The sequence below is a fragment of the Pagrus major genome, chromosome 13 (genome assembly GCF_040436345.1).
Source record: "Pagrus major chromosome 13, Pma_NU_1.0".
NCBI classification, from domain to species: Eukaryota; Metazoa; Chordata; class Actinopteri; order Spariformes; family Sparidae; genus Pagrus; species Pagrus major.
In genome coordinates this window covers 28962213-28974306 of record NC_133227.1, presented here as the reverse complement: position 1 = coordinate 28974306, position 12094 = coordinate 28962213, and the positions used below count along the sequence as shown (strand labels likewise).

At 38.9% G+C, this 12094-nt stretch overlaps 1 protein-coding gene across 1 annotated transcript in view; it reads left to right on the top strand.

Annotated features, from left to right (window-relative positions):
* Positions 1 to 11225, top strand: part of wwc1 (WW and C2 domain containing 1) — a 52947-nt gene extending 41722 nt beyond the window's left edge. The window contains exons 16-22 of the mRNA XM_073479172.1: positions 629 to 681; positions 1528 to 1744; positions 2251 to 2421; positions 2558 to 2650; positions 4220 to 4450; positions 4554 to 4672; positions 4893 to 11225. Of these exons, the coding sequence (XP_073335273.1) occupies positions 629 to 681; positions 1528 to 1744; positions 2251 to 2421; positions 2558 to 2650; positions 4220 to 4450; positions 4554 to 4672; positions 4893 to 4959 (951 nt within the window). The 3' untranslated portion in view covers positions 4960 to 11225. The remainder of the gene's footprint in view (positions 1 to 628; positions 682 to 1527; positions 1745 to 2250; positions 2422 to 2557; positions 2651 to 4219; positions 4451 to 4553; positions 4673 to 4892) is intronic.
* The last annotated feature ends 869 nt before the right edge of the window (positions 11226 to 12094 follow it).

Below are 12094 nucleotides of genomic sequence, written 5' to 3'. Positions count from 1 at the left end.
AATAGTTTGCACTCAACAGGAAAAGGGTCAAAAAGGTGATACAGTGTAGATGATACTGACACGTGTCTGTAACGATCATTATGAACATATTTTTGGGTTGAAGATTCGACTGTAGAAGATTTACTCCTGTAGTGTGATGCTGAGAAAAATAATAGAGTAGTTATTATTAAAAAAAGTATAGAAAACATCGTTAGAAACAGCTTTAATCTTAATTTGATTCTCTGTTCAGTTTTCTGTCTGCTTGTGGTTGTTTTCCACTTAGAAGTTCTTAATAATTAAACAGTCACAAAACAAAGTTTCCCTGCAGGTCTGTCAGCAGAAATCAGTGAGAGAAATCACTGAATTCATTATAAATTCATTTTTAAGTGTTCTGGATGAATGTAATAGTTTTCAGGCACTGAAGCATCTTGTATAAAAATAGTCGGGCCAGCATAAAAAGCAGACAAAAAATAACCAATCTGCAACGTTTAGTTGTTTGAAAGTTATTTAAACATGTTTTAAAACACACTGATTAAAATCTCGTGTGTGTGTGTGTGTGTGTGTGTGTGTGTGTGTGTGTGTGTGTGTGTGTGTGTGTGTGTGTGTGTGTGTGTGTGTGTGTGTGTGCTGTGTGTGTGCTGTGTTTCAGACTCCGGTGATTTCCAGTGTTTCCACAGTCGGAGCTCCAGACGATGACGAGTGGTGAGTCGGTCTCCATCTATTTTTTTATCTTGTTATATTTCTGATATATTTCTTTATTCTAGATCACCATCGTACATCTTCACACGGCATGTTAATTTGATTTAGTGATTAACATGCCGTGCCGCTGTCTAACTGACCGTGACTGCAGCTCTGTTTGAATCAGATCTTTGATGCTGGTTTATGACTCTTGACAGTTTCACTCATTAATTTGACAAGTGACATACATTTTAGCACTCTCAGTGGTGGAAAGTTACTCCGAAAAATGTACTTTTGAGGTCCTATACTTGAGTATACATTCTTGCTACTCAATACTTTTAACTACTACATTTCAGAGGCAAGTGTTGTACTTTTTGCTCCACTAAATGTACTTACAGCTACTAGTTGGTTTGCAAATTAAGATTGAACATTAAAAGGACAAATGATAAACAAAGCTTACTCCAGCAGTCAGTTGCTGTCAGCGAGGAGACAAACACAGAGACAGAATGTGACCCGGCAGGTTCAGACTGTAAATAAAGCTGCTTAAATTTCAGATACACCTCCCCCCTCTTTAAGTAACACCTTAACGTTCCCTCCTCCCTCTGTCCTCCAACAATCACCAGGTGCCCTGAGGTTATGGTGCCCTCAATGCACTCTCTCACACACAGACCAATCACAAGCAGCCAAACAGAATTTTTGATGAGATAAAAATCAAAATGGGCAAAGTCATAACTTCAATCAGACACAAATGAGAACGAGCAAACAGAAACATAATCTAAGTGTTCGTTACAAACACATTTTACAGCTGAAGGAGTATAAAAGTCGCAGAGTTTATCCTCCTTCATTTTCTAACTGCGTTTTCATCGGCAGGCATGGCGACCCTCTGGAGGACGACTTGTTCGATGACGAAGATGGAAACGGCGAGGGAGAGGAGGGCCCTCTGGAGGAAGAGGAGGACGACTTTTATCCTGAAAGCAGCCAATGGGAAGGAGACGAGGAGGAAGAGGAGAAGGTGACCAAACCTCCTCCTCCTGCTCCTCCTCCTCCTCCTCCTGCAGCAGCAGCAGCAGCATCCATCACAGAAAAGGTAACTCGAGTGGTTTTCTTCTGATTGATGATGGTGAAAGTTTATGATGTGTGTTGTGTTGGATTTCTTCTTTCCTTGGATGACGAGGAAAGAAATAAACATATTTCAGTGCAGCTACAAGCAGTAAAAATTGAAAGAAAATGTTTTATTAAAAAAGGGGGGGTGTCAGTCCTGTAGAACATTTTTCACAGCCGTTTAATAATTATACGGAGAATAATCCATCACAAAGGAAATTACACCCACTGGAGCAGGAAAAATGGGCTGAAAATGAGTTGTTTTTCGTATTGTCACTGTATTTCTTTCTTCTCCACCCCTTTCCTGCTTTTATCCTCGATGGATACAGGTGTTGATCTCATACTGACTTAAAACTGCTGGTTGTTTTGAATGTTTTGATCTGTCTTCTCAATGGTTGATCGAACTTCTACGTTCAGAGGATTGAAGTTGATGCAATTTTTGGTTAAAGCAGATTTTAAAAAGCTTTTCATCGCCCCGTTCTCTTTGTGCAGGTCAACAAGGAGACGAGCATGGACAGCCTGTTGCCGTCCCACCACTGCTCGGTGGTTCGACCGAAGGAACGCCGCCCGGACGTCCACCAGCAGATCCCCTTCATGAGAGGGAACACCATCATCCGCTCCAAGACGTTCTCCCCTGGACCTCAGAGCCAGTACATCTGCAGGGTAACTGACCCTCACAAATACTATGAAACATCAGACAAATGAGAGACAGACGGACCTTTAACTCTGAAGATCTGACTAATATTCAGTGAGCTTTGTGAGCTGATGTTTGACTCGTGGCTGTTTTTCTGTCTTTCAGATAAACCGCAGTGACAGCGACAGCTCCACGCTCTCCAAGAAGTCTCCGTTTGTCAGAAACGCCTCTGAGAGACGCAGCATGCGCATGAAGAAGGTAAAAACTTCACTTCTGTCTCCTGATCTGTCTCTCGAAACACTCGAACGCTTCACAATCTAACATCACAAAGATCTACAGCAGGCGTTCTCTAACTTATTACTTAAAGGTCGGCATTGTATCTTCTTTCACATCTCATGTCTTTAGTAATTAATTATTTAAACATGCTGCAGTAGAACAACTTGAAAATCATCATAGGCTACTTGGTAGATTTTTTTAAATATAATTTTATGTAGAAATGAACGAGATGTTATTATTTTGACGTGAAAGAACAAGAAAGTTATCACAGATGCAGGTCTGTGATTTCAACTAAGGAAAGAAAATTGAAACTCCCATTTTAAACGACCTTCGTGGTCATTTGATTATCGATTTCTGAGTTTATGAGGTGCACCATGAAGGCACCATGACATCACTGTCAGAGTGTCACCTTTGATGTTCAAAGCGCTGTAGATTTCAGAGTTTAAGGCTTGCACCTGAATGCACCATGAAGTCCCTCTGAGTGTGTCAAACTGTGACAGTAGAGGAGAGACACACAGATGTGTCCAAGACGTTCAGCGTACTTTCTTATTAAATGATATTCATACAAACTGCCAGTACAGCAGATTGTCTCAGGAGGTTTATCTCACCCAACGGAAAACATGCCCACATTTGAAGCTTGGCAGACTTTGTTTCTGACATATTATTATAACTGCATTTACATTAGTTGTAAAAAAAAAAAAACATTTAATTTTGGCGACTTCTGATCAGTGTGCAAAGTTTTGTACGTGTTTGAGCATCTTGACCAACACAAAAATGCAGAAAAATAAATTATGATTCCTGACAATAAGAAATCTATAAAAATGCAAAACAGTTTAAGTCCATCTGTGATCATGTTATATCAGCAGTTGTTTGTGTCTCATCAACTAGCATTTTATCTGTGTATATTTCTTGATTTTCATGTTTTTACCCCTAAGCACTTTTCGTCTGATGTTTTTATACAGTATTTTTAGTTGGAATGACAAACATTGAATGTGAGCCAGCTTTGTGGCGTGAAAGACGAGGCTGGGTCTTGACACTCAGCAGTGTATCTCAGCATGCTTCCCTCCAGAGGTTTGACTCTGTTCCAGCCTCTATTATCTGCTGTATATCTCCTCTCGTCTTCCTGCTTCCTGACAGTTTAACAGTGAAGTTAAACCTGCAGGTTTACCGACCACATTAACTGTCGTCTCTGTTCTCCAGAGAGAGAGTCGGGGAGCCCATTTGCATTTTTCGAGTCTTAAAACCTCCCAACCACTCTCAGTGAAGTGACTCTTAATATTTAATAAACGTCTGAATGTTTAATGCAGCTTTGACATTTGCCAGCTTCTGTTAATTTAAAGGCAGGAAGCAGAATCTCTTTCAGTGTCCCTCCTGGGGCTTGATTCATATACACACAGTACATGCTGGTGAGTGTTACTGTACGCTGAGGTGACTTTAAGGCCCTTTGCAGACAATTTTCTGACGCCTTACAGATCTGTAGATTAACCGATAATGAAACTAACTGTTTGTGTGTGCAGTGTTTAACTGTGTCCCTCCCTGTCCTCCCTCCAGCCTCCCATGCAGGTTAAAGGTCTGGACGGTTTCCTGCGGACGTCACTAGACCTGGAGCTGGACCTGCAGGTGTCTCGGACGCGGCAGGCCCGGCTGACGCAGGAGCTGCGGGTGCTACGGGAGCTGAAGACGCAGCTGGAGACGGCGAGGCAGCAGGGCCAGAGAGAGCTGCCGGCCTGGGTCCAAGAAGACGAACGCTTCCGGCTCCTCCTCAAACAAGCCGAGAAACAGGTGAGTGACTGTCCGTCACTCTGAGGTTTTCACTTCTGCACATCAGAGAGTTCTTAACACAAGCTGAGTGCCTGAACATCCCTGTGCTCCTGGTTATTTTTAGACTCGTGAGGAGCAGCTGCAGGAGAAACGAGTGGAGAAGATGATGAGGGCGGCAGCGAAGGACGTCCACAAGATCAGGGGCCAGAGTCGAAAGGAGGTCCCCGAGGTCCAGACCTTCAGGTGGGAGAAACAACAGACGAGGGGTCCCTGAGTATCCATTCATTAATGTTCTGGGATATTTAAAGCGAACAGGCTAAGGATGATAATGACGTTGGTGCTGTTTGTCAGGGGGAAAAACAGTCGTGGACTTTATTTCATGAATGAAATCAACACCTTTTTCTCTTTACATTAAAGAGCTCATTGTTTTCGGCTCACTGATGTGTTTCCTGTGTGGTTTCAGAGAGAAGATGGCCTTCTTCACACGAGCAAAGACCAGCATCCCCGACCTGCCGGCCGACGACGTGTAGAGAAGCATTTCAAAGTATTTCCCCTCCTGAGTCTTAACCTGCTGTTCTCAACACACGTGAAGCAAACGTTTGGCGGTGTTATGAAGAATTTTAAATAATGATGATAATAATAATAATATGTTTAGTAGAAAGAAACAAACACTCAAAACCGTGAAGAAGAAAACACATTTTTAAAGAGCTCGGCATTTCTAATGTGGATAGTCTTTTGTTTGTAAATTAGTGATAGCACTGCTAGAGCTTTTTGTTTTTATTACTTCACCTCTCTCTCTTCCACTCTGTTTATTGTGTCTCTGTTACTAACAGGCTGTTTATAGGCTCTTAGGTGTTTTAAATCATTCCAGCACAAAGTCACACAGCTGCACGTGTGCATACATACAAGCAGTTTTGTACTAAAAATTACACATTTGGACAAAAAATATATATAAATGTATATTGATAGCACAACACAACACAGAAGAAACAAAGGTACTAAAGAAAAATAAAACAAATATCTACATTTAAGAGATATTTAATATTGACCGTCAAGTGTTTTTTTAAGAACTTCATACGCAGACGAACATCTGCCGTATACGATATCGACAGCACAGATGGTTGTACATAAGCATCATCAGCATGTCTTCTGTTTCAGTCGCACACGATACAAGAACACGAGAGGAAAAACTGGAGCTTTACAAAACATCACTACATGAACTGGATCCGATTATTCAAGAGCGTTTCTGAAGTCGCGCACAGTCGACACTCATCAGCGTGTAGAAAACAGCACTAACTCTCACTAACACTCAGGTAGTCGCTCGGATAGTCTGCACTTTAAGAAACTTGAGGTAAACGTTTGAAAAAAATAAATAAATAAAAAAAAGAACTTGATGTGGGTTTTTGGAAAGTTAAAAACAAAAACGAATCCAAAAACCTTTGCCTCGCGATGGAACGATTGTTGATTGTCGAAACACACACAGGACGTGAAGATCAAATGTATTTTTGATGACTGTGAACTTCTTACTGATTGTATGACTAAAAGGAAGTGACTAAACGCCCCTCCCCCTCCCTTACCATCACCACTGACCAGCCAATAGGAAGACAGCGGTCCTACTTTGCTTCTCAAGGCTCCTCGTCTTCCCTCTGATTGGCTGGTTAAGATATTTTCTGCCCTGATGACATTTGAACACTCAGTTTGTATTGTTTTCATTTTCGTCTGTTTCCGCTCTGTAACTGGATTCATATCTGAGAACTGGATGTTAGCATGTTAGCATGGTGCCCCAGCAGAAAATGTGAGAATGAGAATGTCTCTCAATATCACCAGACTCCCTTGGAAAAATCCACAATCTTAAGAGTTTAATTGCTTGAGGAAAAACTTGAAAAAACTTTGCGATACAGATCCGGCAAATTCTAAATAATTCGTGCCTTCTTGTAAATTCGGCATTAAATGCAAAACATTAAGTTGTTTATTTCCTTGTAAAAAGTGTCAGCTTGTACCGGCCTGTCTGCTCTTGTGTCCATAAACTGCGTCTTACCTGCCAACACACTGTTTCAACTGATTGCACCATTTACTCAAAATGTATTAAGGAAGACGTCATTTTATTGTAGACTTCAGATTTTACAGTAACCAATGTAGGCTACTTCCTTGTTGCCTGTGGAGAAAGTCCCCAGACTCCCTTTAAAAATCGCTCAATTTTGTGAGTTGTTGAGTTAGAAGAAACTTTATAAACGTTGTGAAACACTATCTATGATAAATCTTGATTAATTTGGCTTTTTTTGTTAATTCAGCAAATGTTAAACATTCATTATAAGTTATTTTCTCACTTTACTGTAATGCAGCCTTAACGACAATATAGCAATATCCAAAAAATAGGAGGATAACATAATAAAATGTCAATATTTTACATGTTCAGGTCACTTTTCATAGTACTCTGAGTCCTTGAAAGTTCTGCATAGTGCTGGTTAAAGGTTAAAATGGATTTTAGAGATTCAATGTGAAAAGACATTAAATTGTTAGGAGGTTGTTTTCTCTTCAGGAAACTCTAAAAGTTATTTTATTGCAGCACTTCTGCCCTGGATGCCATAAATGTATAGATAACACAAACTTTGCTCAGTAACCTTGATGAGAAATCAGAAGAGAAAGTATTTTTCTCTTGTTGTTGCCGTGCAGGAGGCCGTCAGAAGTCAGTTAACCGTTTGTGCTCCCGTGTTGTGATTTACATTCAGCTCAGTGGAGATTTACTGACGTCTGACGTTGTTTCCAAGGCAACCGGACTTATAAATCGGCAGCAGACCTCGACTCCGGCACGTCTCTTGTTTACAGACTCTTTGTGCTGGAGGTTGGAGAAGTTGTCCTCGGTGCTCTTGTTTTTTTTTCCACCTGCGTTAAAGCAAAAACTCCCGACTCTCTTCACTGTGTACGTGATGCTGTTTTAAATGATGCTGAACGACCTGAACGACCTGATATGTTGAGATATCTTTAAGTAGATTTATCATACAGAGAAAGAAATCCATCAGAGAAGATGCACTGAGGTTCAGCACAGTTAGAACAGATTGCATTTGTTTCTTATTATTTTCTTCACTATAAAGAAGAACTAAGGAGCGTTTATCTGTACGGGGGACGTTTGTGAGCCGCTCACAAAAAGATTAGGAATATAAAGAAATCAGCAACAGACTTAATAAATAACTAACTTCTGACAATGAGCTGCATTTTAAAGAAATACAAAAGAGATCACGACTTGCAGCGGCACTGTCTTCTGTCTGAAACACGAGAAATAATCTGATGGATCAAGAATCAAGGTTATTTATTTGTCCTCGCTCATCACTGGGTTGCATAACAAGATACAAATTCTTAGTCTCTGTCATGCTGCACACATTAAACATCTGCATGTACACAGGTAATTACATTTAGGATGTGAAAACAAAAAGATAATATACGCATACATGTGTCGACCGCATCCCAACAACTCCTTACATACAATTTATTTGTCTTTTTATTGAAAGTGTAAACATCTCATTCATCTAAAATGCATGTTTGATGCTTTAATATCTGATTAATATCAATACTTTGATCAATATTAGGTAGAAGACCTAAGACCTGCTGACTTATCTGTTGGGCCACTGACTAAAAAACTGACAGCTTGAGTTTACATCAGCAGTTAGCCTGAGATAAAGATGCAGTACATAAAATAAACACAGTAGAAACATCTGCAGCTACACCACACGAAGTAAGTAAGGAATATGAAGAAATCTTAGTCTGTGAAAATGTAGTAATAATTCAATATTTTGAGCATCACAGATTGAAAACAAGGAAAAACAATGACGGAAAAAAACTACAAGAAAAATCAGAGAAAAGTTGAACCTCTTTCAGAGTGAACAGTAAAAATGAATCCAGTTTTGGCAGAGCAACAGATCAGGACATGAAAAAGATCAAATAAAGAGAAGACGTAGTGAAGCGTTGGCAGAAAACATGGATTTTTATCTGTACAAACGTTACAAAATCTGGAATTTCCTCAACAGTTCCTCTCCTGACCCTGACTCAGAGTCTGTTTCAGAGGTCACGAGCACGTCGTCTCTGTGGCGTCTTCACTTCCTGCTGGGTCACCATGCTCAACGTTGCGAATGTTAGGTGCTTTTGGATCAAGTGGCACAAACCCTTCATAAAACCATGTTTCCATTCCCGGTGTAAACAAGAATGTAGCCGACACAAACCTGACCGCTGCTGTCATTCCAGATGTTTCCCTGTTTTTTACTGTTTGTAGATAAACAGCAGCTCAGCTCGAACTGTAGTTTGTTTCCTTTGGTGTCTGTATGTTTAAGACCAACAGAGGAAGTCGATTTCCTTGTTATCTGTCTCCACTTCCTGTTCCTATTTTCACCCTCCGATCCTTCATCCAAAAAAGTCCCAAAAAATGAAATCAGCGTTTTGTTTCCTGATGATGAAATACTGTAAATGTCTCAAATCCACCAACAGAGAAAGAAAGATAGTCACCACACGTTCAGGTAGAAGTAGGAAATATTTTTGCACAAGTGTCTATAAGAATAATAAATATCCCACAAACACGTAATAATGATAATCACACAAACACTACAGCGGCTCTTCATCCTTTCGTCTGGGACAAGACAAAAAAGGTGATAGTTGATGGAAACTGAATGGAGATGCTGTGAGGACGTTCACACCGACGCTGCGCTCACACTGCAGGAACTAAACGTTTGATTGTGATCGATATCAGTCTGAACAGTCACAACAAAAGATCAATACCAAAGATTAAAGTACACAAAAAGTACACAAACACAAAAAGTTTGTAAAATCTGCTATGATGTCAGATAAACGTAGTGATCTCATCAAATATCTGTAATAACTAAACAAAAAGATCGCAGCTTATCAATGTGAGCCGCCATCTTGTTACTACTCTTGACCTCCAGCGTGCGACCTCCACTGATCCTTCATTACGAAGCTTCGGCTCAGACCTGGTGGAAACACAAGCTGTACTGCTCTGTCGCACCGAGGGTCCAAGAATACTGAACAGAACCAGCTCAAGAACCAGAAATATGAGGTGGAAGAGGGCTTTGTGTTATTTTCCTCGTCTCTGGTTTGTGTACGCTCATGGAGGTACAGAAGATAAATAGTTTAAATAGTTTTCTCACCTGTGTGTACGAGTGAAGAACAGGTGAAACAAAAGGTTTTGCCAGGAAATCTTTCTGTTTTATTTAATTTTTTTATATGTGATGGAGGTCGAGGTAAAATTGCCAGGTGAATTTATTAAATAAAAAAATAAACACATTAAATGTTTGTTTATTTATTTATTTGCCAGGATCATTTTCCTACATTTTTCCCGTCTGTGAAGACAAATAAAAATAAAAAAATTGGGAAGGTGAAAATCTTTGTTTCACATTTAAAAAAATAAAATAAAATAAAATAAAAAAATGAATTAAAGAAGACGTTCAGTTGACAAAACGTTATCCCAGGTGAAAAAAAGTCAATTGGAAAAGTTGTCGTGAAATTTCGTTTGCTTTTCTTCTTCAAATGGCAAAAGAAAAAAAATCCCACATAAATATAAATAAATTTAAGGACTTTATTAGGAACATATTATCCTGAAACATTATCCTTGCAAAGTTCCACCTGTTCCTAAGTCCTGAGATCAGACTTGAGGAAATTAATTTGATTTCCACACTTGGCCTCTCCGGGCTTCCGTAACCAGGCGACAGGACGAGCACAGACTTGCACAGACGCATCTTTTTCTCCTTAACGCATGGCGTCCACGTCTTAACGCCTCACTTCCTCATCGTCACGATAAACTGACGCAACATAAAACACGTGTGAATTCTGATCCGACTGTTCAGACTGAGGTCAGACTGCCATTAAATCAAAAAACGATTAAATGTCACAATTTTCGTCCTTATTGTTTTGACAAACGTTTCTCAGCATGAAGCGTCTCCTGCAGTGTGAACGCAGCGGCGTACTCTGACGGGGCCGAGGGTTTTACTGTAGCAGGAACACTGTGAAATTAATGAAAGCCTTTGGAGTTATGTGAGAGGGTGTGCCTTCGGAGAGCAACATGTAAACTTTTATTATTTTTTCTTTCTTTTTGTTGTCTTAAACCCGGCCGCCACCGCCGGCGCCATCTGATCCAACGAAGCTGTAAATGTAGAGAAACGTTTGCATTAATTTTCCTAATGTGAACCGTTAGTGGAGCGAGTAGCCGTCAAAGAATAGGACTCGGTGTAGTCTGAAGAGCAGCACCGTCTGTTTTAAAGTGAACTTTGTCGTGATCGACCGAATGTTGTTTAACCTCGAAATCAAGATGACTCGTTTCTACGTAACAACGTCTGGATGAAGGAATGTAGGTTTTTACTACGAGAATCACGATCATTCAGAGAAAAACAAAATGCTGTTAGTCTCAAATAATTATGTTTTTTCATCATGTAGGTTGTGATATAATTCTGTTTGTTTTCTGAAGTTCAAGTGCATTTTTTTTTTCCTCATTTGATTTTTTTTTTTTTCTTTTTCTAATGAATCTGTTTGTATTACGACTGGTGATGAACCTGGTAATGTGTATGGAGGCGGCTATGAGAAACATACAGCATGTATTTATTGCACTTTGTGATTTGGGTGTGCTTTTCCTGTTTTTTTTTTTTGTTTTTATCGCGAGAGTCCCGAAAAGCTGTGAATTTTATTCTCAGACACTGTACTGTCGACCAGAGTTGTAAATATTTCACCAGCACAAAAAAATACCAAACAAACAATATGTTTTGTAGTTTCACAACAAATAAAAAAAAGTTCTTCTCTTCTATTTTCATGTGTTTTGTTGGGTTTTTTATTGTTCTTCTTTTATTTATCTCAGGGATGGATTTGTTTCACATTTCTGTTTTCAGGGAAAACGAGACTTTGACAGTGAACAAACATTTAATATGAAGAGTCGCAGTCAGGATGTAGGATTCAGGTTCACCTGGATAGGTTCGGGTTGAAGGTCTTTTATTGTTTTTTTATTTACATTTTATTTCAAAGGGAAAGTAATACAGAAAAAAATACAAAAAATAATAAAAATAAATATATAAGAAGTTACATTTTAAGGTTATTTTTGGTCCGCTGGCATATTAATCTATTTATTAAGTTATTTATTCTGATTTTGGCACTGCTGGTTCTGTAGTCTGACTTTTTGGGGACTCTTAGTCCTGCAAAACACTGGAAACTGGATTAATATCTAAAATAAACAAACATATAATAGGCTTATAAAATACCACACGTTGTTAAAGTAAAACATTTATTCTAAAAAATGTATATGTAGTTAAAGCTGTCAGATGACACTTGTCACTGGTGACAAATATGGTTATAATTTACATTTTATTTCGAAGGGAAAATAATACAGAAATAAATAAACACATTTAACAATGAATACATTATTAATTAGGGGGTATATTTTATTATTTTTGGTGCATTTAATCCTATTAATTATTTTATTGAGCCATTTTTTATTTTATTTTATTTTATTTTTTTATTTTCGCAGTTTCAGTCCTCCATACCACAAACCAAAAAGCCTTGAAACCACTCGTTTAATCTTAAGTAATGTGTTGTAAATTAATGTAATCTTATTGCATTTTTAATGTAAAACCTAAATTCAAAAAAAAAAAAAAAAAGTTAGTGCAGTAAAAAGTATAATAT